The 27,108-nt window shown below is 42.4% G+C and overlaps 1 protein-coding gene across 2 annotated transcripts in view; it reads left to right on the top strand.

Moving 5' to 3' along the window:
- Window positions 1–27,108, top strand: part of LOC126254922 (protein unc-13 homolog 4B) — a 273,157-nt gene that overhangs the window by 55,349 nt on the left and 190,700 nt on the right. The window contains exon 1 of one of the 2 annotated variants that reach the window (XM_049955352.1): window positions 10,132–10,208. The exons of the other annotated variant lie outside the window; for it this stretch is intronic. Coding sequence (XP_049811309.1) covers window positions 10,147–10,208 — 62 coding nt within the window. The 5' untranslated portion in view covers window positions 10,132–10,146. Of the gene's footprint in view, window positions 1–10,131; window positions 10,209–27,108 lie in introns of those variants that run through there. 2 annotated transcript variants of the gene reach the window in all.

The raw sequence follows: 27,108 nt of genomic DNA, 5'->3' as shown, positions 1-27,108 counted from the left end.
AAGGAACAACCTGTAATTACTGAAACATTTAATAAGGTAACTCTACGCAGATACTGCAAAATAGGAATCCTCCTCTTCAACTGACCAAAACAACACTCTACCGCAGCTTTTTTTTTTTTTTTAAAAAAAAAAAGAGCCTCTCAGATGATTCATGACTCTCCTCAGACTCATCTCTCATGGTTTACGACAGCGGGTCACCAAGTAAGGTGCTGGGCCATAGCCCTCATCACTCAAAAGAGCAGTGTTTCATAATTCACTTAACACTTCCCAGACATTTGAATTTCTCTCCATTCGATTGTCTTGTACTGACCCGGGCCATCTAGCTTCAACATTAGTGAACTGTTCTTTTCAACGAAGAAAATGTTAAAATGACTGCAAATCATTTTCTGCCAGAAGATTTTCCTTCGATATGCAACTGATCTAGAATTCCAGTCCAGCAAAGCGGAAAAAATGGGGATTCGTCAAATTACTGTTAGTAAAATAGAGAGCAGATTTTCTGATAGATAATGGAAAAAGCTGACTTGCGGATAAAATTTCCTTCGTCCCCATATGATGTGACTGGCGAAAAACGAGTGGCTAAAACATGTAAATCTGCAAGTACTATTGGTGTAACTGACTGTACGTACGTACGAATTCCAAAACCTATGCAGTATGGCGAATACATGAATGGAAAGGATCGCGCTAGTGTAAATGTGCAGACTAAGTGCAATGAAAACGAACAGTTCACTAGTGCTGAGGATAGCCAGCGCAGTACAGTACTTGACAATCGAATATGGAGAAATTCAAGTGTCAGGGAAGTGTTAATTGAATTTAAGAACACTGTTCTTTTGGGCGATGAAATCTATGGCCTAGGACCCTGGTTGATGACATCCTATCGCATTCCTACGGAGGAAAGTCACAAATCATTCAACAGACATTTTATAAAAAGGAGGTCGTGATAGAGTTTGGCTTGGTCAACTGAAGAGTCAGCTTCCTATTTTGCAGTTTGTGTGTAGAGTTTCCATATCAAATGTTCCAATAATTATAGTTGGCTGCTTTGTACCTTATAATGTTGCAAAACATGTACAGGATGAAGATTTTGAAGACGTTGCATATGATTTTCGTGACGATAGCGATAATGAAGAGGAACGTGTAACTGAGAGGGAAATTCTTAGGAGAAGACATGATAAAAGAGAAATTACAACTCCAATAAAAAATTCAGGTGTTTGAACTATTTTATTTATGAAAACATACAAAACTGTTTATCGTCTATTTCAAGTTATTGGTAACACAGTCTAAAGAACAGTATACATAAAACTATTTTCACTTTTCGCCTCTTGGGCATTCTTTCCGTAGTTCATCCGTGCGTTGCGGAAGTTCACTATCTCAGCTTCTACTTACCATTTGCACTCTTGTCAATTTCTGTTTCTCCAGTAGCACCAGCCTGTGTATAATTCCGTGGTAATAAGCACCATCGTCTGATCTGTTTCTAGCAAACATTTTGTTTTCTTCAAAGATGGTGTCCTATCATATGTACTTTCTGTAGACAGAGAGTCACTTCGTGTTTATTTCTTTTTGCTTCCGGAAGTTGTGATTTCTCTTATAATTCATGATACGTTTCCACAGCCTTGCCGTCCGCCCCCGGTAGCTGAGTGGTCAGCGCGACAGCATGTCAATCCTAAGGGCCCGGGTTCGATTCCCGGCTGGGTCGGAGATTTTCTCCGCTAAGGGACTGGGTGTTGTGTTGCCCTAATCATCTTCATTTCATCCCCATCGACGCGCAAGACGCCGAAGTGGCGTCAAATCGAAAGACTTGCACCCGGCGAACGGTCTACCTGATGGGAGGCCCTAGTCAAAAAAATGGTTCAAATGGCTCTGAGCACTATGCAACTTAACTTCTGAGGTCATCAGTCGCCTAGAACTTAGAACTAATTAAACCTAACTAACCTAAGGACATCACACACATCCATGCCCGAAGCAGGATTCGAACCTGCGACCGTAGCGGTCGCTCGGTTCCAGACTGCAGCGCCTGGAACCGCACGGCCACTCCGGCCGGTGGCCCTAGTCACACGACAGCCTTGCTTAAAAACACTATTGTACTTCCTGCACATACTGAGCTTTCATCTGAATCGGATGGGGACACCTTTAATTGACTGGTCACATCTGCTCACTTAGAACAAATAAAACGAAAGGAAATCTTACGGCCAGCAAAACAGCGAAATCAAATGCTTACGCAACAAAGGTTCGTTGGTTGATTTGAGGGAGGGGACCAAGCAGCGAGGTAATCGGTCCCATCGGATTAGGGAAGGAAGGGGAAGGAAATCGGCAGTACCGTTTCAAAGGAACAATTGCGGCATTGGCCGAAGTGATTTAGGGAAATCACAGAAAACCTAAATCAGGATGGCCAGACGTGGGTTTGAACCGTCTTCCCCAATGCTCAGTAACAAAGGTCGCTGAAAAATGCAGATCACCATAAGCTTTTGCTTTTATGTTAGAAGTAAAGGGCAGGAAGTTTAAGGTTATTCATACAGTCTGAAGTAAAGCCTTCGCGTTTTCCTTTTGCTTGCAAGTAATTGCTCCGACCTCTACCTTTATCTTCCAAGCTTATGCTTCAGTTTTATTCGTGTGGACCAATGTGCGTTCTTTCATCATCTACAAACATGATACCACACGACGCACGCCTGTTACAGTCACCTACACTTACCGCATAACACTTTAACATACAACCCTTACACTTCACGAAGGAAAGCTGTCATTGTGCGCGAACATTTCGAAGACGTCTGAACCTGCCCTTCGGCGTTTCCCTGAGAACAATGCCATAGACTTTACTTTTACCGTTATTATATCTCTGTCTTCACCAACTACCGGATACCACACACAGGCGCGGAAAACTATCACTACTGCTAAGCTAACTGTTGGGATTTATCATCGTCGTGTGGCTTTGTTTCTCCGTGCCGATTTTTATATTCGACAAAACGGAGCTAACAGCAAATGTACACGAAAAGGTATCAAGGCTATTACGATCCTGCAAGGCAAACTGGGGAAGCCTCGGGAAACGTGTGAGCAACCTCAGACCCGAGAGGCAGCGCTGTTGCTGCGGCCGCGTGCGCAGTGCATAAAAGACAACACCGCTCCCTTCCATGACTAACTGTCAGTCATGTTTCTATTGTGATCCACATTTAGAAGCGGGTATATAATAATGGACCCTCTACATACTGTTAACGAAACCACAGAAAGAACTAACGAGTAGCATTTGCCACTTTGTGTTGAGTTTATAGACCATGACAGAGCGTTTCATTCTGCAATAATAAAATCTGTTTGACAGCAGTTAGAAACCAAACAACAGACTCAACTTACAACATTTTGTTTGGGAATATACACAAAATTACATCAAGAGTGAAAAGTTCACAAATTGTTCAAATTGTTCAAATGGCTCTGAGCATTGTGGGATTTAACATCTGAGGTCATCAGTCCCCTTGAACTTAAAGCTACTTAAGCCTGGCTAACCTAAGGACATCACACACATCCATGTCCGAGGCAGGATTCGCGCCGTTACAGACTGAAGCGCCTAGAACCGCTCGGCCACTGCGGCCGGCTCACAAATTGTGATAGGAGTGAAACAAGGTAATTACATTTCCCGCAGCATTGTAAGAGGTCACAGATTATCATCTGAAATGAAGAAGTAATGTGCGTAGACGGGTCTTACCTCAACCATCTTCGATTTGCAGATGGCACTGTTTTGTTTTTTTCTAATTCAGAAGAACTTCGTCAACTTATGGAAGAACTGAACAGAACAAATAAGGCAGTACGCCTGAAGGTTAATTACAGGAAGACCCAAACAATGAACAATTACTGTGCCCACATGAATATAGTAAATATAAATGATGAAACATACAGTTTCGGACTCTATATACTTAGGACAACTGGCCGGCCGGAGTGGCCAAGCGGTTCTAGGCGCTACAGTCTGGAGCCGCGCGACCGCTACGGTCGCAGGTTCGAATCCTGCCGCGGGAATGGATGTGTGTGATGTCCTTAGGTTAGTTAGGTTTAAGTAGTTCTAAGTTCTAGGGGACTGACGACCTCAGAAGTTAAGTCCCATAGTGCTCGGAGCCATTTGAACTTAGGACAACTGAAAACAAAAAGCGGATGGGAAAAGTAAACAAACAGGATAGAAATAGCTTAGAGTTCATTTGCGAAATCAAAAGATTTCTGAAATGCATTCCCAGTGCCCCTTAAACTGCAAGTCTGCAATCAGTGCACAGAGACGGTACTAATATACGGTAGCGAAACAGTTAAAAAATTCAGGGATTCCCAGCGAGAAATGAAAAGATGCATGGCCGGCAGAAGAAGAAGGGACACAAACAACAAAGAGAAAGAGAAAAGATGGAATTTGAGAACGTGCTAGTGGCTGATTAGCAAATAGACACATAGACAAAATGATGAGAGACGGACGAAGGAAATTCTGTGTTGCATTCGCCTTGACAAGAAAAGAACTGATTGGTCGACCTTATGAAATATGATTGAGACATAACAGGCAGAACAAACTTGGATGCCAAAAGCCTCAATAACGTAATTTATGGATAAATCTGGAACAGGTTCGTATCCGGCTGTATGTGAAATGTGGCTAATAAGACAATTCATGTGAAGAAGTTAAAAAACGGTACTGGAAAAGTACGTTTTTATAGTAGGTCTAGTACAACTGCAAGTAAGACGACAGCACCAGAAACTATTACAAGCTGTATAAAGTAATTACGATACCCTCACTGCTAAATTACTGATACCATTGTATGAGGCAGAATTATTATAATAAAAAGGCACTTAAGATAACACATAACGTGTAGAATCATAACAAATTAACTGTGTCCTGCACAAGGAGAAATTTATCTCCAACAGACCAGTGAAACCCTGAGGTTTCCGATTGTCAGTCCTTTCCGTGTATCAACGGCGCAAGTTTCAAAACCCGTATGTGGTTTAACTTCCCTCAGGTGCTTTTACTCAAATGTGCAATTAAAAATTGTAAACTTACGATACTAACTCGCATTGAGACAGATGGAATTACGTGCTGATGGCCGAACGCTTCGCCTCTTTCTGCTCAGTGGTATAGCTGAACGAGGGCTTGTCGCCAACACATCATCCTCCCGTCAGCTGGTACCATTTTTCGAAACCAGAGCCGCTGCTTTGCCTTCAAGAATTTTCTCTGTTATCATCACGAGAATGAGTGGACCCCTTCGCCATTTTCATACCAAAGAAAAAGCTGTGCTGCTATCAAAGATCAAAGCCTTGTCCCACGAATGTGAGTCAGATTCAAACAACTACAGGTTTCACATGAAGTTTTTCATCTGTATTCCCAACTGTGAGGTCTCTTCCACGCTGTAAGACGCAGAAGCTACAAAATTTCAGCTGAACTGCGCGTGTCGCCAGCCGCTCGAACGTCACGGTTTTTACTGCCAGTCGGCAGAGTAAAGGAAACGTGTCCAGCGCAGCCAAGTGCACGCGTGACGCACTGTTGGGCGTGGCCATTTCTATTTCCACATTGAAACTACACTGCGATGGTTGGCTTTATTCGAATACCTGAGAGATACCTTAGATGCAGCCTACTAAATATTCCTTTATTTTCTTAGCAATTACCGAGCGAGGTGGCGCAGTGGTTAGACACTGGACTCGCATTCGGGAGGACGACGGTTCAATCCCGCGTCCGGCCATCCTGATTTAGGTTTTCCGTGATTTCCCTAAATCGCTCCAGGCAAATGCCGGGATGGTTCCTTTCAAAGGGCACGGCCGACTTCCTTCCCTGTCCTTCCCTCATCCGATGAGACCGATGACCTCGCTGTCTGGTCTCGTTCCCCAACACAACCAACCATCTTAGCAATTCTCTGCTGTTCAACTATTTTGGAATAAATTAGTCTATCTTTGCTGCATAGTTTTTCACCCCACTGTAAATTGGATGTTCAAATGTTTTATAGACCTTCGTCGCTCCCCAGAAAATATTCTTCTAAAAGATCTGAGGCAGCTGTGCTACAGCCGAAAGTATTTTTCGCTCCATGAACGAGTAGTTTAGTCAATTATAAAATCAACACGGTCTTACTGCAATGAAGTCATGGAATTATCTTAGATAGTGACAAGGGAAACGTCGACAGCTTGCTGTTTTAGCTTTCTGGCCATATTTGTAAATGAAAATGACAGTTCTGCAAGAAAGACTTCAAAGGAAATCGTAAGAATTTATAAAATCCTAACACATCTAATTCTGTAGAGACGGGGTGCTAGCTCGGATGGACAAGAAGGATAAATACGTTGGCCGTTACAATTTTCAACAAAAGCATTCACCTGGTGTTACGCAGACAATAAAAATCGTGGAACTAGAAGTGTGGGACTCTCCCAGCAAATACACAAGAGCTATTCAGTGTACGGACATACACGACCCTTTTAGATACGGTATGAAGTTCCTTACCTCAAGGCTCCATATTACAACGCCAACGTCTTACAACTGAGGGATCTTCTGCCACTCTCGCGGTACCCAGATGCACTTCCTGCCGAAAGAAGAACGGGAAATTTATTAAATCTCAAAATTCGGTAAAATATCTTTTACTCTATAGTCTGATGATGGTGATATAGAGAGGGATAGATTCCGCTATGCACCTGCGGAAGCTAATTCCCCGGGGGCTCTTGCAGCATATTATAGTGGAATCGTTCCATGTAGAAAATCCCTCCACCAGGATTAACCATGGGTTTTAGTAGAAAAGGCACAAACATACTGCATAGCTTCTAGGGACAATGTTCTGATGCTACCGTTTTGACTCAGGAAAAGTGTATCAAGTTCTTCTGTATGTGGTACTGTTTGCTGTTTCGAAATTCAATATTTCTATCAACTGTGGTCAAAGAGAATTGTGAGGACTGCAACTGTCCACGACTGTGCTGGAATGCATGTGGAAAGCAGAGATGTCACACTGGTGAGAAGATGGGGATCAACACTGTAGTCTTATTATGTTTCTAACAGAGGATATTAACACATAATGTATTCACTTTATTACCGCTCTAGGCTGTACGTGAGAAGATATCTGGAAGATGACGTTAATGCATGGTCTGTCACCGTACTAGACGGCGAATAAACAGCACCATTATAATATAGTGTCTTCGGTGAACAGTTACTGGGAATCCTTGATCTGCAGCCATAGACGCTGTCTGGACTAAAGGCTTGATACGCTTGTTAAGAAGAACTGATCAATAGGAATGATGTGCTGTTATTGAAATTCAGACGTATTGGTGAAATAAAACTGAAGCATGAGACTGTAATTGTGCTTTCCTGGATAACGGTGTGCTCAGTTTGATTATTTTTCTTTTTGGGTTTGGTCTTTTTAAATCATGATACAGACGTCAGTATGTAGTGTCAGGAACGAAAGGTGTGGGTTCCTGCCTATTCAGTGTAAGAACTCGAAAGACCTTTTTAGATGTAATGTGACGCGTTTGCAGTATATTTACTATCATTTATGAAATCTCGTCTTATTTTAACAATAACTACAAACTATGGAAGCCGTTATGTTAAGTCTTCGTGTTTTGAGTAACCACAGAGTGTTAAGAAGAGAAACTAGGGTTGTGACAGTGTTGTCTGAGGAATTAAAGTCTTCTAGTCTCGATATTTTACTTTGTTTCTGGCATCTCGGCTGTAATTAGTAAAGATACGAGAGGACGCTGTGTAACGCGCATATTTTGTCTACGTTAATTGAGTTAGCCATTTATATGATGTCAAAGTTCGTGTTCAAAGCCTTTAAGCCACCGGTCGTCAAACTGAGGCCTTATTTTACAATAATATGCATCTAGCAACTAAAATCTGCATTTAAAAGAAGTTAACTCACGTTGATAGCTTCACAATGTTTAGTCTTCCTGCTCAGTAACAAATAAAAATATGGACAGTAATATTTTAACATGTGCTTAATTTTACTGACGTTCGTGAATTGGGCAGTCAGCTAAGTGAAGTTGGCTTCTTACCTTAGGAGCAAAGGGGTAAGTAGCGCGGCAATTGCTGGGCCAGAGGATGTAAGAGGGGGAATATTTCATTGTTTGCTTTCCAGTATTGGCAACCTAAAGGCATGCGCAATCCTTACCGATCAGCTGCTGTGGTATAAATTTTGACACGGAAGTCACGCGGATTCGTGAATGTGCATTAGCGCATGCGCTGTTGCTTCAATGTGGTACTTATTTGTAGCAAGGACCATTAAATAAACTAAGGCTGTTCTAATACATCGCAGTGAGTAGAAGAAAAATGACGTTAAAATATTTAGTAAACATTTGTGGTTGTGTCTCGTACTGCATTATCCATTTAAAGCTAAGTACAATTATTGTTATTAATCAATTAATCATCCGCTCTCACTGACAATCCAACAACATTTCGTCAGGTAATTACGCTGTCACGGTTTTGGGCTCGCTGAGGGTGGCAGCATTCTGAAACAGGAGCAATCGACACGAAGTACTCCAAATAGCGCAGGCTTTTAACTCTCCGTACTTGGGGGTTGGTGGCCAACGTATCGCGCACTTACAATGGCTAGTCCATTGGGGGCTCATAACACTCTAATTTATGGAGGTTGCTGGTAAATCATAAGATCAGTACTTGAGTGGCACGAGGTGGCATTCCACAGGCCAAAACATCAATATTGGCTCTTGAGCAAAAAAGTTTAAGAACCGCTGCTCTAAGTGATAAAGACGTAGACAGGTCATTGTCACAAGATGTGCAAGGATACCTTCCGAAACTTAGTACTTACTGCGTTCTTTCCGTAGCATCTAGTTCTAGATCGTCGGTGGGTTTTCTCCAGATTGCCGTAATGCCTTAATACGATCGAGGACACACAAACAGCGATAACTAGACGATCAGTGGATTTTGGCGAACGTTTTGGTTCTGTACGACTCAGCTTACTGTGATTACGTAGGCTTTCCCGGCGTAATAAGTCTTGAAAGTCTCTTCGGGTTTGCTGCCGGATCCTAAAATCAACTTGACTCGATATTTCGGCGATCCAACTGGCCCGCCATCTTCAGGAAAATGCTGCTTCTCCTGATGAGTCCCTCTGAGAATTGACGCCAGGTTGCAAATCGACGTCCTATATAGGCTACCGTTCAGTACGCGGCGCAAGCGCCGCCCATCACGGTTTCTGCCTTCCAAGACAGGGAGGTGGCGCCGCCCTTAGTGAAACACTGCTGGCAACGATATATCGCACCGAAGAACGTTCAGTTTTGATGCGAGATAATACAGGATTCCACGTCTTGCTAAGAGGAAACCCATTGTCTCTGTTGATTAAATTATCAGCCAACCTAATTTCAATCGTCTCTTTGTAGACACTGTTCCAAAAACCGGAAATGTTGGGAACTACCACAGTTTCATCAAATTTCGTACTGTGTCCCTCATTTAGGCAGTGTTCTGCTACCGCCGATTTTTCCGGCTGTTGTAGCCTCGTATGACGGCGATGTTCCACACTGTCATGCACTGTGCGAATCGAACGGCCAATGTAAGCCTTCCCACATTGACACGGAATTTTGTACACACCGGGTTTCCTAAGCCCCAAATCATCTTTCACAGAGCCCTAATCTTGGAAGGTGGACGGAACACACTCTTAATGTTAAAATTCCTAAGGGCGGCGCCACCTCCCTGTCTCGAAAGGCAGAAAGCGTGATGGGCGGCGCATGCCCCGTGTACTGAACGGTGGCCTATATAGGACGTCGATTTGCAACCTGGCGTCAATTCTGAGCGGGACTCATCAGCAGAAGCAGCATTTTCCTGAAGATGGCGACCAGTTGGATCGCCGAAATATCGAGTCAAGTTGATTTTAGGATCCGGCAGCAAACCCGAAGAGACTTTCAAGACTCAGCTTACTGCTCTGTACCTTGGCGAACAGACAAACTGGTATCATGCAAGCAGCCGTGATGAAATTGTTTTCATAATAAGGCCCCTCCTCACTCTCACCAAACACACTACTTCCTTACTCGGTCGTTGAGGGGTGGAGTGTGGCGTATCGCTAAGGCTTTTTGCACCCGCGGAGTGCGCGGCTCGTGCGAGTATAAAGTCCAGCGTGGCGGCGGTCCGCGCACAGTAGCAGTCGTAGTCGCAGTGGCAGCGGCAGAGGCAGAGGCACAGGGACAGCGGCGGAAGCACGGCCATCCGTCAGCCCACCACCACCGACACAGATGGCTCCGCCACGCAACGGGGAGGACCACTCGCCCAAGCGGCTCTTCCGACTCTTCAACAAGTACGTACCGCACCGGTCAGTGCCTCCCCGTCCCGACTTCTCACCCCTGCATCAACTTCGTGACGTAAAATGAGAAGAAGAGTGTTTTGTACAAGGTTTAGAACATGAAGCTGTATTCAGAAATAAGTGTGATGGGGTATCAGTGTGTGGCAAAACTTCACGTGGGCATTTTCAATACGTACTGATGCCCAGTCTGAACTGCGGATACAATGCATCACGCACAGTGCTAAAAAGTGGCAATTAGCCAGTGTGTTAGTCATGGGAGAACTGGAGGGAATAACCATAAATTATATTTTATTTGTTTCGCTCTTATACCCCGCATCAGAACTCTCGGACACTGGGCATCCGTAGTAAGAATGGCCATCGTGAATCAACTGAGGAAGTCACATCTGACAGAAAAGTCGACGCATTGTGCTCCAAGTTGACCGTTGTTCTCTGGGTCAAACCAGTATTAAACGTAGCCGTTAATGATAATGAAAATGTGAATGCTGATAAACATCGATTCGTAATCAAATTTTTAGAACAGCTTATTCTCTTAAAACAAACTTCTCGTTGTTATTGTATTACGGTCATAAAAATGACGGGTACGAACCGTTGTTGCATAAAAAATAAATAAAATTAACGTTTTTCCAGTCGCTAATACATTAACAATCTATTCATGTACATGTGAAATAATAAATCCACGTTAAAACCGACTACGACGTACAGTATGTCAATACTTTTACGAGTGAAATTCTAAGCGTGAGCAAGATTTCTATATCTTTGCCAAGCATCATTATTCCCACCATGTTACAGTGTCGAGTCTGCCATGTTCTCATATTGCTGATGCTAACATCACTTCCATCCTGTATATTGGTTCGACGTCGCATTGATGTAAAGCTTCACGGTTCATTTATTTGCTTACAAGTTCGGTCGCTCGCTTGGGGCAAACTAAATAATGGATTTCCCATAGGTCTTCAGAATGTCTTCAGCCTGTGATACAGACCCGCTTTGTGAAGAACTGCAAGTAGCTTTGTAGCTTTGACTCGCCATAAATCTGAGTGTTTCGTCGTCTTGCCCTAGAATTGTTATGAAAAACCTTTATTAATCTGAATGGGTCTGCCTAAATGAAAATCGTGTGTGTAACGAAAGCGTGTAAGATCCACAACAACAAAAACTGACATACCTACATCTATAGATTCATTAAAAGTTCTCGCTTATGTTTTACTCACCGTCGTACTGTACTTGCACATCCAACACACCTGCCTATTACGGAAAGCTGACGGATCTTTACAAGAAGCAGTGTTCAACATGTAGCACCGTACACATCTATTTCTTTCGTAGGAAGGAATGTTATTTGAAATTGTATCACCAACATGTCGCTAATTCGATGCTATAATTGTCAGATATCTGATAAGACCTACCCTTTTACTCTGAGACTGACAAGTTTCGAGAATCGTACACAGTACTTAATACTAATGTAGGAATGTAATGCATAGAGCGGCGCGACACAATAGTCACTCTTAAAAATGTGGGTCAAAAACGGTAAGAAACAACGATACGTTAAGATCCGGTTTCTGCTGTTATTTTTTTCCAAATGATCCAACGGAGGCTCTAAAGGATACTTCAGTAAGCCCAGGTATGATTCCATCTCACACTAATGACCAGCTGAAAAAGCAGTCTACCTCTGAACCGTCTTGCTCGACTAAACGCTATGTGCTTTCAGAAAAAGAAGAGTGTGTAATGAATGCTCCTTAGTGTACTCTTTTATCGTTTGTGAAGCTCTTCCTGCGACTGCGACTCCACTACTTTATAAATCTTTACGACACTGTTTTAACGGCTTTTTTGTTACTCGAACAGCTCAATCAGTGCTCTAGTAGACTGCCATTCTCCCCAACTTTGTCTGCAGAATACTGATTGTAAGGCGATGTTAGGCAAATGTGCTCGATTACATTACTAAAAACAGTCGTTACATTAGTGATTGAGATGAAAGGACACCTGCAGCTATCATTCAACTTTTACGTGGGCGATTATACGGCTGACAACTCCAGGCATTGATGTGATTTTATATTTGCTGATCTGAAGGTTCGTAGATTAACAGACAATGTGTCTTCTAAATTGTCAGAATTTTTAATGTATTGAACAAAAGATCGGTACCACCTGAAATATTACCTTCGATATGAGTAGGTGCTTCATCGTCAAATTTATGTCAACCAAAGCTATCATCGTACAATAGGCGCAATATTTTTAAATGGATAATGTTTTGCATATGTGTTGTAAATAATCTTTTGAGCGTATAATCCACAGGTTTTGTTTATTAAATATTAAAATCTAGAATGACGCATCAAAACTCAGTGGGAAGGAAGTGTAGGTATGGGCTTTTCATACAGTTAGAAAGGAGAAATGACCAACGTTAAGTTCGGAAAAGTATAATTACGCAGTTATCTCGACATTTACACTACGGGGAGCATGCCGACGACGGATCAGCCACTACGTATTTCGTTCAAGAATGCTCGGCGACTGAGTCGGTAACAGGCAAACTGCAGAGCCTAAGGTCTAGGAACCTTAAGGTCCAGGAACAATCCTCAATCGGTCCTAGCATACCTTTTTCTGTCCTATGTCACTTCGTACTCCTCCGACAACGGTTTGTTTGTAATTATAAATATACCAAGCTGCACCGTTGTTTGGAGTCTAACTTAAACAATAGGTGTCCTTATGTCTGGATGTCTAAGTCAGTTGAAAGTTAAGATACAATCAATTGTTTCCTGCTAAGCACCGCGCGTAGTAAAGCACTGCGGCGTTCAAAGCAACCTGAGGATTGAGAACATCTTTATATCGTACTGCGTGGCCTGATATCTTTGAATACTTGCCACTGACAGTTACTTATTTTACTTCATGAGTAATTGTTGTTGCGCATGTTCTACTCCGTCAGCAAGCAGGCACTTTAATGCACATTTCACAGTTGCAAGATAGACAGGAGTGGACAGATTATTTGACCAAAACTCTTCTTTAATTTAATTCTATTGAACACTTCCTTGACGAGACAGATTTAGTTTGTTGTTTATTTGATACCGTTGATGATTTACTAACTCAACGTGTGTACGTTGTAGCAGCCTGCGAGACGATATGCATCACACGTGATTTTTTTTCTTTCTTTTTGTGCGGCTTAGAGTGCGACAATGACTGTACAATGACTGGTGTCTCGTGTTCAATCAGGATGACGTCACATTGGACGATTAGTCTAGCATGTGACCTGCGCATAACACAACACATCGTTGGTGGTGTCGGAATGCGCTCCGATAATCACACAGAATAACTCTGTAATTGTCAAAATCCACGACAATGTTGTTGTGGATTTCATTTCTTCTTATCTCTACATGAGAATATATCTTAAGTTTTGCCGCTGAGTTTTACTAAACCCATATCTTACAAGAAAAATAATACGCTATCAGTAGCATAATCTTCAGAAATTTTGTGAGTGGATTGTTTAACGTGGAGTTACACGTAGTGTTTCACTGTTTTTTCTTGATATTCTATTAAAATTTAAGAGAAAAAGATTACCTCTGGGTAGATCATCCACTTTTGTTATATTCTGGAATTTTAATCTACATCTTAACTGTTTATCAGAAAAAGCTTAATGGAACTACCCCCGTTTCAATCAGTTTTGGCCGGCCGAAGTGGCCGTGCGGTTAAAGGCGCTGCAGTCTGGAACCGCAAGACCGCTACGGTCGCAGGTTCGAATCCTGCCTCGGGCATGGATGTTTGTGATGTCCTTAGGTTAGTTAGGTTTAACTAGTTCTAAGTTCTAGGGGACTAATGACCTCAGCAGTTGAGTCCCATAGTGCTCAGAGCCATTTGAACCATTTTGAACCAATCAGTTTCCTCCGGACGATTTATACGGATATGAAGTGTTACAACGAGAGCAAGCTGTGCCACAGAACAGTATTCTCTGCATTCACAATTATTACCAAATGTAAAACTAGTTTGAACAGTGTAGAAGTTTAGTGTGTGTTGTCATTCGCGCGAGTAACTACGAGTCATCAAGTCAAATGATCCTTGAGCTAAGCTAGAATGCAAGACCCGAGACGCGTCGCTGGCGTATGTACTGCTACATTACTTGCATATATGACTCTGAGCTTTAAACATTCTAAGTTTTAAGAAAATTCAACAAGTAAATTCTTTGCCTTTTGGGGTTGGACGTGCTCTTTTTCATCATGTCTTGATATTCTGACGCTTCACTGTGATTTAGATTTTATTCCACGCACTGGAAAACATGTTGTCTTATATGAAAAACCTAACCGAATTTTGTGAGAAAAATACGTTTTTGTTCCGTTTAATTTGGCTGTTTTGCTAATGTAAAGATTGTTTCCGACTGTAACTAATGAAGGTATTTCAAACATGAGTACTCAGTAAAAAATAATTACGAAAGTTTGAAATCTTACGTCATCGTTTGTTCTAGAGTCAAGAAATTCTTTTTCCAAAAATTTGTAATTTGGTTTACCGTCGATTCCGACCAAGGTTTTGTCAATTTCTCTTTGAATGTGAGGTAAATACTACAGTCGGAGATCTTCTCTCAAATATTCTCCACTGATAATCTCATGGCCCTTCTTCAACCTGACTGGAGTCTGTCTGTGAATATCCGAGAATTCCATAGTGCTTACTCTGCAAAATTTGGAAGAGAATGAAAATAAAAGTTTTCGTTTTTTCTTAAAATGTATTTTGGCAATTAATACAACGTAATTTTTGCAAATCCAAAAGAAAAATTCGGAGTAGGTATTAAAATTCATGGAGAAGAAGTAAAAACTTTGAGGTTCGCCGATGACATTGTAATTCTGTCAGAGACAGCAAAGGACTTGGAAGAGCAGTTGAACGGAATGGACAGTGTCTTGAAAGGAGGATATAAGATGAACATCAACAAAAGCAAAACGAGGATAATGGAATGTAGTCAAATTAAATCGGGCGATGCTGAGGGGATTAGATTAGGAAATGAGACACTTAAAGTAGTAAAGGAGTTTTGCTATTTAGGGAGTAAAATAACTGATGATGGTCGAAATAGAGAGGATATAAAATGTAGACTGGCAATGGCAAGGAATTCGTTTCTAAAGAAGAGAAATTTGTTAACATCGAGTATAGATTTGTCAGGAAGTCGTTTCTGAAAGTATTTGTATGGAGTGTAGCCATGTATGGAAGTGAAACATGGACGATAACCAGTTTGGACAAGAAGAGAATAGAAGCTTTCGAAATGTGGTGCTACAGAAGAATGCTGAAGATAAGGTGGGTAGATCACGTAACTAATGAGGAGGTATTGAATAGGATTGGGGAGAAGAGAAGTTTGTGGCACAACTTGACTAGAAGAAGGGATCGGTTGGTAGGACATGTTTTGAGGCATCAAGGGATCACAAATTTAGCATTGGAGGGCAGCGTGGAGGGTAAAAATCGTAGAGGGAGACCAAGAGATCAATACACTAAGCAGATTCAGAAGGATGTAGGTTGCAGTAGGTACTGGGAGATGAAGAAGCTTGCACAGGATAGAGTAGCTGCATCAAACCAGTCTCAGGACTGAAGACCACAACAACAACATATTTTGCCTAAAGGTTTCAATTTCCAAGAGCCAACTTGCGTTGTCATACAGCTTCACGTTAACCTCACAACTCGCTGCGTACGTCGACCCAGAAGAAAGGCAAGGACATGGCCGTTAAATAACTGTCTTGTTTCATACATCCTTCGGACTATGCCTTACGTCAGAGAAAAAGATGTATACAATTAACCGTGAGCTTAGGATTAGTTCTGCAAAATCATGTTGTATGCACAACTTGAGGATTCTACCGTGGAATTTGTAAAAGTCTCTACCAATTTCCCGCTCAGTGGTGTACACCTGAGTTCTTTGTATTCTTTTTTGCGTCTGAGGTTTCTCACCAGAAACTGCCTGATGTAGTACGTTTTCCGTTTGGCGCCTCCGGAGTGGTCTGTGCCCCTTTGTCCTTGACCACAGATAATTTACTCAAGGTTCTCGCCCTTCGCTTCGAGCTATGGAGACGCGAACGACGCCTGGCAGGTAGGCAATCAGTGTAACACGACGCTTAAGCCAGCTGGATAATTGCGAAATCAACTCGCATCGTGGCAGTTTTGTTATTTAGCCGCTAAGTTGTGCGTTAATGACACCGTGCGTCCGGTATAGATTATTATCTGGACTACTTCACGTAATCTGACTGTTATTACAAAATAAAATGTACAGGGTAACAATAACAGTTCAGTCACTGCAAGTAATATGAGATTTTTCGTCTACGAACGCCTACAAAAGAGATATCAGCACTTTTATTACTATTCATAGAAGCTGTAGCGGGATAATGATGTGCTTTCGGACCTTCTGATGTCATGTACTTTGTTAGTCAACGGTAACTTTTGATCATTTAAGTTTAAGAGAAATACAGTGAAATAAAGTACTTAATGCACCAATCAGCAGACGAAATAAAATCTTTTTCAAACTATGTCAGCCACTTTGTTTCAGAAGCGGACATCGTATCATACTCTTTGAAATATTTCCCACAGCTATATATGTAAAATGTCACTTCATCTACACTGATTCACACCAACTAGGAAAAGTAGTAAAAGCTGAAATTCAGAACGCTATTTGAGCATGTTATGAGCACAGTAATGCTGCACAAAACGACAACACGCAGAGCAGCATCTTTCAACGCGCTGGCGGCGTTCAGCCGTAGCAGGCAGCTGCAGGTTTGAGAACAAGGCCGTAGTTCGCACTTGTAGAGCGAGAGAAGACGACGGGTGCAAAGAAGGCAGTCCAGTAACACTGAGTCATTTACATACTTCGCTTCGAAAGAGGGCCATTGCCAGACTGGGAGCATCTCAAACTGAGGTACACGTGGACAGCTTAGGTGTTCGGCCTTCCGTTGTTGATTTTAGTAAGAATGTCTAACCGCTGGTCCGTCTTCCAGATAACTCAATTAAGTACACCCAAAACTTGTCTTCTACTTGATGCGGCGATGGACTATGCACGCTGTTAGCTAGGCGAAGGCACACAAATGGGACCCCATTTAAACTACGACCTGCTCTTGTTTCTGCCGCCGGCCGGTGTGGCCGAGCGGTTCTAGGCGCTTCAGTCTGGAACCGCGCAACCGCTACGGTCGCAGGTTCGAATCCTGCCTCGGGCATGGATGTGTGTGATGTCCTTAGGTTAGTTAGATTTAAGTAGTTCTAAGTTCCAGGGGACTGATGACCTCGATGTTAAGTCCCATAGTGCTCGGAGCCATTTGTTTCTGCCATTGGAAGAGACTGGAGGCGGCTATGGTCATCAAAAACAGTCTCTGGTCATATACCCCCTGTTAACGACAGAGGGCAGTGGCGACCATATTACTTTCAACAACAAAGTTGCGGCAGCCACGCAGTTGCATAAATTCTTTAATGGCTACATCTGCTTACACTCATAAGTCCATTTCAAAACCCACAGATACGTCACTATTTGCCTCAGGCTCCTGCTAGAAGTATCTGCATAAATATTTAAGAGCTGCAAAATTTTCGGTAAGGACTGACTTCGTGCGGTTGAATTAAACAAGTAAATTCCATTATTCCAGCGAAATTTTCTTGAAAGAAAAGGTTGGCTCTTCTTCCTAATAACACTTACTTGCAAACTCCTCCCTGTCAAGGTGACTCGGACACTATCGGGTGGTCGTGGGGATGACATAAGTAGTGTTTCACCGTCCGGCTCAGTGATCTAATGTGCGTTTTCAGAGCAATTTTCAGAATACGAAAGGGCTCATAGCGGTAGCAAGCTAACCATATTTCGAGGGCCGAAGCGGGGCTGACACACTCATCTAACAACCAACACTCCAATACGGAAAGTTGGAAACTTATCTGCTTGCACCAATATTTGTTTACGTCACCATCTGCGGTGTAATGAAGCCGCAAGGAAAGTGATTTCCTTGGCGGTGAAACTCGCCTGGAGCTCCTGGATTGCAGCCCTGGATGTTTCTTTGGTGAATACGTGGATGAAAGGCATGTTCCAATTATGTTGTTGGAAGTAGGGCTGCTGTCTCATGGACATATTGAAAGTATAATCTTCTTAGATTTTTTTGTCAGCTTCATATGCCATAGTCTGGTCAAAGAAAACGTGACCCTGTAGGTGATAGATATTATATTATCTAGAACATCGTCGGTCTTGTGTTTATTTCTATTCTTAGATATAACTACGTTGATAGTATCAGGGTTCTTCTTATAATTACTGTTTATCTTGGCTGTAAATATTCAGTGAACTGTCGATAACGTACCAAGAACGAAAACTCTGTCTCGTTCTGTAAAGATAATAAATTTCAGTGTGGGATCACGATCTAAGGACACGCGGAGCTATAATAATTTGCAGACGAGGTGATTTCAGTGTATAGTAATAATCTGAAGCTTTATTGACTGGAAGTCACTTTCATTATAAATGCGACTTCTCTTTCCGTGTTGCATTGGTTATGGCGAGAGCCCTATAAAGTTTTCACATATTAAGTTGCTCAGCTACGTGCGACAAAGAGAGAGGCTGCGCTTTATCAAAGCAATATCGCTCAGGCAGCAAGTGCGATCAGCAATTTAATTATTAGCAAGCAATGATCCAAGCCCTATGATGAGTCTCCACTGGTACAGAAGAATAGTGAAGTGGTGAAGTGGCTCTCGATGATTCAGATGCTTGGCATATCGTGGACATAAACAGCTTGAACATTGCACACTAAAGACGAAAGGTGAATCCAAGAAGAAGCCCACCTGTAATTTACCGCCAATCTTTATGGATTTACTTGGCTGTCCGCATTACGAGCGTAGGTCAAATGGTTCAAATGGCTCTGAGCACTATGGGACTCAACTGCTGTGGTCATAAGTCCCCTAGAACTTAGAACTACTTAAACCTAACTAACCTAAGGACAGCACACAACACCCAGCCATCACGAGGCAGAGAAAATGCCTGACCCCGCCGGGAATCGAACCCGGGAACCCGGGCGTGGGAGCGTAGGTCAATATCAACCATTATTACATACCTGCTTTCCTTAGAAAAAAGGCTCAAATTTGGTGTGAGCTTCCAGTACCGAAACCTCTGTCGTCATAGCGAACGAATGTGGAGGAGCCCGCTTCCTGACCACACAGATGCCGTTGGAGTTGAGTCGGAAACTGGGAAAAATCCGTAGTTTCCTTGTTGAACAATCTAACCCGGTACTGCCCGGGAATGACTTGGAAAACTATGGAAAAGTTAAATCAGGTTTATGTCGGACAAAGTCTGTTACCATGAGAGCGGTCTCTTACATCGGCTCTGTGTCACTTAACGCACGATCTTAATTTCATCCCACTTTTACATGAACCATCTTTACAGGTACCGTACCTGAGATTTGAAGGATATAAAGGTATTATAAAGTGGGCCATTAAATGTTGTTAAAGAACAGTTAAGTTATTGCTTCCTGCCACTTGTAGCTTATATTATCTCTCTGGCCTAACGGTTTATCTTTTCCACCAAATACCACTGGTGAGCGTAAAAGTGCGACGCTATAGTGGCGACAGTCGTTTTCGTGATTCTTTGCGTTTCTGTTTCTGATAAGTTATGTGGGATAACACATAGCTAGACCCTTGCATTTTTTACGAGTAGAAGAACCTATGGAACAAGTCAGATACGAATTAAACTGACATGATACGCTTCTTTTTAATGAGATGCGCCAGTGGATCGTCTGTTTCTTTTCCAACGCAATCGTGAATTTTTGCTCCGTTTGTGTCTTACAACATCACGCTGTCTGCGCATACAAGACTTCCGACGACACCCTGTTGAGTGAACTGAGTCAGCTGAAAGCAATATCATGACAATGCAGTACGTAATGAAGGACATATTAGTATTACCATTCCTTGACTGCTATTCGTCGGAAAGCATTGTTCCAGACGAAGAAAACTAAGCTCCTACTTGCTTAGTGGTTATGGATCCCAGCCTACGTGTGAATATGCTTATCTTCTGTGCGTAAATTTTTCAGTAAATTACTGTTATCAACAATCAGCGTGAGCATGGCAGTCATGTCATTAACTCGTATGTAGCCTAAGCTGATGTTTTATTTCTGGTCATGTAATTCTCTCGCGTGATATGTTCTACTATACCAAGGATACATTAACTTTTAATGTTGCATGTCACATCAAATTCCTAAGTGACAAGATAAATTCCTCAAACCTGCATACCAGAGTACGCAAAAGTTGCGACGACCGCGATACAGAATTAGCGCGCCTGCCAACACCGCTTCAATCTGGAGTAGTTCTGCCATCGGCCGGTAGATGGGGGACATGCCTTGAGCGCTACGAGTGTGTTTCGCAACTCGAAAGGCGGTGTTGTCTAATAAGAAATAGATCATTCTGGAATACGACACGTCGTCGCATACGAAAATCCGACAGTTTTCATTATTCTCCTGTGCAGGCCGAGTAATTCTTCAACGCACTGATTTACATGTGTAGCGACTTCACGCTTGCTTTCATCTATGCAAAGATATGGCAGGTGCTATTCATAATGTAACATCCAGAGATGAGAGCAACGTTCGACTCTCGATCGAAGGAATAGCTGCGTATTGCAGGCTTCAAATATCAGATACCACTACGTCCACGTGTGATATTAAAATAACTTTTAGGGGCATGAAAGATTTTCTGTCACATGTATTTGGTCAAAGAAAAGCAACAGTTTCACTTAAAGGATTCTTGACTGATAGCAGAAAAGTATTGACTAATACTTTTAGTTTTCACACCTTTCAAAACCGATTTGTTAACACATAGAATGTCGAGTACACTGTTTTCCTACGACTGTATGAACAAACTATTGCCGTGAAACGTTTTCATTTCACTAGTTTTGTCAGTATTCTGTAAAAGTTCGGTGCGGCAGTACGATGGAAGTAAAAAGCCTAATTACACAGTTGTATTCGAGTGTACAACTTCTTTCTCTGTATTTTATCACGTAGCCCGACTGTCTTCCAGTAAGCTCGGTTTGACTAGCATCAAAATAATTTTGTAAGGACATGTACGGTTTACACTCATGTGTCACATGGTAGCCTGACACATTCGGTTGTGTCTGTCCCATACCTGTAAACTAAAAACTGCTTTTCGTTTAGTATGTGCATATTGTTATAGTGTCTTATTTCACTTTCGGAAACTGACAAACATTGTACGAAATTAGTTTCAAAGAACCGCGCGTGTTTGCTAGATAACAGCTTCTACTATGATGAACAGATATGCTGAGTCGAAATCTTAGCTCAAAAGGCCGGCCGCGGTGGTCTAGCGGTTCTAGGCGCTTCAGTCCGGAACCGCGCGACTGCTACGGTCGCAGGTCCGAATTCTGCCTCGGGCATGGATGTGTGTGATGTCCTTAGGTTAGTTAGGTTTAAGTAGTTCTAAGTTCTAGGGGATTGATGACCTCAGATGTTAAGTCCCATAGTCCTCAGAGCCATTTGAACCATTTTGTCCAGGATCTGCTGTAACGAAGACCATCGTACTTTGGCGGTTTTCCGACGGTTTAAGTATCAGTTACCTACGATTTTACGTGCTCTGACGCCTTTACTCTGATTATCGCTGTTAGTGCAAGTGTTAATCAAGTTCTGACCAGACGTAAGACCCATCAAAAAAGCCTTAACGCGAACTATGATCAATTTCGTATTAGTTGATCGAATGCTCTCAGTCCCATGTTTCGATGATAATCGCTACTGTCCACAATGGCTGCGGTGTATAGGTTACAAAAAGCAATCACAGTTTTCTAATCAGTTAATTATTTGCATTACAAACACAAATGATCTGTATTTTAAGAACTCACAATAAAATTACTCTTTCTGAGCAATTTTCTGATATTCCGTATCTTCAACACTAACGATACCATAAAAATACACTCTACATCGATTACAGATCTTCAAAGTATCTGTAATAAAATATTGGTTAGTAGTAGGGAGATACATATTACATTCACAACAAGCGTCAGTTAGGTTGAATGATAGACATTTACAAACAGTGAGTAATTTAAATTAATGCATTTTGTTCAACGGTAAAAATAAGAGCGAGAGAAAAACAAATTTAAATGATTCTACATCTACATCCATACTCCGCAAGCCACCTGACGGTGTGTGGCGGAGGGTACGTTGAGTACCTCTATCAGTTCTCCCTTTTATTCCAGTCTCGTATTGTTCTTGGAAAGAAGGATTGTCGGTATGCCTCTGTGTGGGCTCTAATCTCTCTGATTTTATCCTCATGGTCTCTTCGCGAGATATACGTAGGAGGGAGCAATATACTGCTTTACTCCTCGGTGAAGGTATGTTCTCGAAACTTCAACAAAAGCCTGTACCGAGCTACTGAGCGTCTCTCCTGCCGAGTCTTCCACTGGAGTTTATCTCTCATCTCCGTAACGCTTTCGCGATTACTAAATGATCCTGTAGCGAAGCGCGCTGCTCTCCGTTGGATCTTCTCTATCTCTTCTATCAACCCTATCTGGTACGGATCCCACACTGCTGAGCAGTATTCAAACAGTGGGCGAACAAGTGAACTGTAACCTACTTCCTTTGTTTTCGGATTACATTTCGTTAGGATTCTTTCAATGAATCTCAGTGTGGCATCTGCTTTACCGATGATCAACTTTATACTATCATTCCATTTTAAATCACTCCTAATGCCTACTCCCAGATAATTTATGGAATTAACTGCTTCCAGTTGCTGACCTAAATAAACTTGGCACACAGCGCATTGGAGTAATCAGGTTCGCTGCGTTTCCATGTCCTCGGTTTGCTTATTGTTTTCATGGTGAAGGTGCTAAAGAAAACGTTACACATAGTATACCAAATACATTTTGCCCCTTTAAATGGCTCCTAAAGTTCTTCGGCATTTAACCTAATGATAAGACCACACCTGTTCCTTGGTGGATAACTCAGGTAGCTACTGACATGTTCATTCAGAGGCTCATTCACGGGTAAATACCGAATCCTTTAGTGATGTGGCGTATTTCATAACGTGACCCACACAGCTCTGTGAGACAAGCTGAGAATTTCTCGTATATGAAAGCCGCGCAGACAGATTCAGCCCATTGCAGTGGCGTGCTGACTTTCACATGGCGATGTCTCTGCTAACAGAAGATCTGTGTCCTGTGAATGCTTCTGTTTTGCTTGAAAGTACTACCCAAAACTAGCACGCTGTTGTTTTGATTCGAGACGAGCGGGATCGTGGCGTCGCTGGCAGATATTACAGGGTGGCTACGGGCCAAGTGAGCCGTGGGGACGGCTCTCTGAGGACGGCGACCCGCCGTCGGCGGTTGAGCAAGCCGGCCTGGCCTCACTGTGACTCAGGCAGCGGGGGCGAGCGCTGCTCACGTCATCCACTCACCACTGGCGAGGGCGTAACCACCGGTGACAAAATGCACGTTATACGAATGCGTGGTGTCCGTTCTTCAGTGCAGATGCTCATTTACGGAATCTAAAATTAGCGGCCGTGGACGACGTGGACGGAGACTGAGGGCAGACGGCGCTAGGTGGGAATGTGGGTCAGCCGGGGAGCGTGCCCAGGTAGTCTGCGCATTTGCGGTAAACACTGTGTCCACGTGGTGCAGTGGTTAGCGCAACTGCCTAGTAACCCAGGTTCGAGTCTTGGTCTGGCACACTTATTCACTCGTCGCCGCTGATTTCACACAAACTCTCGATGCAGCTGATATCATTAATTCCTACCATCTCTTCGCCTTTCTTCCCTCCCTTTCTCCCCTCAATTCAAATAAAATGCATAGCGCAGACTCGCATTGAAGCCATTAGTTAGACCTGGCGCTTCTCTGGCTGCTAAGGGATCTACATCTACGTCTACATGGTTACTCTGCCTGGCAGAGGGTTCATTGAACCATTTTCATACTACTTCTCTATCATTCCACTCTCGAATGGCGCGTGGGAAAAAGGAACACCTAAATCTTTCCGTTCGAGCTCTGATTTCTCTTATTTTATTATGATCATCATTTCTCCCTACGTAGTTGGGTGTCAACAAAATATTTTCGCATTCGGAAGAGAAAGTTAGTGATTGAAATTTCGTAAATAGATCTCGCCGCAAAGAAAACCGCCTTTGCTTCAATGACTGCCACCCCAACTCGTGTATCATATCAGTGACACTGTCACCCCTATTGCGTGATAACACGAAACGAGCTGCCCTTCTTTGCACTTTTTCGATGTCCTCTGTCAATCCTACCCAGTAAGGATCCCAGCAGAGGACGGACAAGTGTAATATAGGCTGCCTCTTGAGTGGGTTTGTCGCATATTCTAAGTGTTCTGCCAACAAAGCGCAGTCTTTGTTTCGCCTTCCCCACACTATTATCTACATGGTCTTTCCAATTTAAGTTGCTTGTAACAGTAATTCCTAGATATTTAGTCGAATTGACAGCCCTTAGATTTGTGCGATTTATCGTATACCCAAAATTTATCGGATTTCTTTTAGTACCCATGTGGATGACCTCGCACTTTTCTTTGTTTAGTGCTAATTGCCACTTTTCGCACCATAGAGACATTCTCTATAGATCATTTTGTAATTGGAAATAATCGTCTGATTATTTTACTAGACGGTAAATTACAGCGCAATCTGCTAACAATCTAAGGGGGCAGCTCAGATTATCACCTAGATCATTTATATAAATCAGGAACAGCAGAGGGCCTATGACACTACCTAGCGGAACGCCAGATATCACTTCTAATCGATGATTTACCGTCTATCACTACGAACTGTGACCTCTCTGAGAGGAAATCACGAATCCAGTCACACAACTGCACGCAATTTGACTAATAGTCGCTTGTGAGGAACGGTATCAAAAGCCTTCTGGAAATCTAGGAATTTGGAAACGATCTGAGATCCCTTGTCGACAGCACTCATTACTTCATGGGAATAAAGAGCTAGCTGCTTTGCACAAGAACGATATTTTCTGAATCCGTGTTGGTTATGTATCAATAAGTCATTTTCTTCAAGGTGATTCATAATGTTCGAGTACAGTATATGTTCCAAACTCCTACTGCAAATTGAGGTCAGTGATATGGGTCTGTAATTCAATGGGTTACTCCTATTTCCTTTCTTGAATATTGGTGTGATCTGTGCTACTTTTCAGTCTTTAGGAAGAGACCTTTCGTCAAGTGAGCGGTTGTATATGATTGCTAAGAAAGGCACTATTCTGTCTGCATACTCTGAAAGGAACCTAGTTGGTATACCATCTGGACCGGAAGACTTGCCTTTCTTGAATTGTTTCGCAACACTTAAGAAGTCTTCTTTTATGTCACTCATGCTAAAAGCTGTACTGGTTTCGAAATCTAGAATATTTACTTCGTCTTCCTTCGTGAAGGAATTACGGAAAACTGTGTTTAGTAACTCCGCTTTAGTGGCACCATCATCGGTAGCATTTCCATCGCTATCGTGCAGTGACGGTATTGACTGTTTTTTGCCACTGGTGTACTTTACATACGACCAGAATCTCTTTGGGTTTTCTACCATGTTTTGAGACAATATTTCATTGTGGAAACTATTAAAAGCATCTCGCATTGACGTCCGCGGCAACTTGTCAAAAAATGATTTGAATTACTTAGCTCAAAGAAGACGGGTTGCTTTTTTAGTCTGGAACTGATGTGTTCATAATCCATCATACATGCAGGAAAAACAGCCTCTAACTCTCTGTGCTCGCGATATAGTCTCCTTTTGCACGATTTCGTATCCAGGACTTTACCTTTCACTGCAGAATTAACCAACAAATCAAAATCTCTTCACCTGCAACGATGCCCTCCATTATTATCGAATAATTATTGTTACGTAGTGGATCGTTTCCACGCACACCTCTGCCTGCAATGGTTTCGGTATTTTGTGCTTGTGGCAAGCCCTACAAACTGACTGCCTCACACGAAAATAACTGAGTAGATTACAAACACAAGTCCCAAGAGAATGCCCGGGAGCTCTCTAACACTGCAAATCACTTGTACGTTACTAATCACTATAATCTGTAAACTGGATTGGTTTTCGTCTGTATCTTCTGTTGAGGGATATCCACAGCGCTTTTCGTATTAAGCACTGTTTTTCTGCTTTAGAATTTCATTAGTAAGCTCTAACCTCTTGTGTGCGTTCTAAAAAAACTTTCAGAAAAAATCTGCCATAATTCACACTAATATCATATATATCGAAGTAATCCTATCTGTTACTTGTTCACGTCTGAACCGAAGATCATAGGCTACTTTAGAAAGATAAAAAAGTCGGCTCCTAAGAGGGTGAAGTAGCTAACGGAACATTTTTTTACGTCAGTTAGCATAACCCATATCAAAAATTATTAAATCTGATGCATAATGTACAGCAACTTCAATAACAGGACACATAGATGCGCACTTCTGCCCACGCCCGTCTGCACGCACCGCTCGCGGGTCGTTGCATCTACTGTAGCTTACTTACTGGCCATCACTTTTCATTAACAAAAACTACTGATAAGCGAACACAGCCGCGGGTACCAGATACCCTTTTTTTTCTTTTTTGGGTAACTCCCTACCTACATAGTGGAGAAACGATCCTGTTGAAATAGCAGAAACAACTTTTGTGGGTACACACTGGTGTCGTTGCAGTCTCACTATAAAATCACTGTCGAGAAGACTGAAGCGCAGTCTATTAGATGCAGTTTCATATTTCCAGATGTACTGGGTTATGTGAAGAAGGGGTAATTTGTTCAACTTCTACAAAAAAACAAAGAAATATTTCGCCAGATTCGCCAAGTTCCGGCAACGGTTACGTGTGAGTAACGCAAGTGAAGGATGCGATGCTTGCATACCAGTGGACAGTTATCCAATGTTACTGATAGTCCTGTATGAAGTAAGTAACACAAGCGAGATACGAATTACCCTGAATTAAATCCAAGCCGCTTGCTCTAACCCACCATAATGGTACCAACGTCCACCAGAAT

This window comes from Schistocerca nitens, chromosome 1 (assembly GCF_023898315.1).
Source record: "Schistocerca nitens isolate TAMUIC-IGC-003100 chromosome 1, iqSchNite1.1, whole genome shotgun sequence".
In the NCBI taxonomy this organism is placed as follows: Eukaryota; Metazoa; Arthropoda; class Insecta; order Orthoptera; family Acrididae; genus Schistocerca; species Schistocerca nitens.
This window is presented reverse-complemented; position numbering and strand designations above follow the sequence as displayed.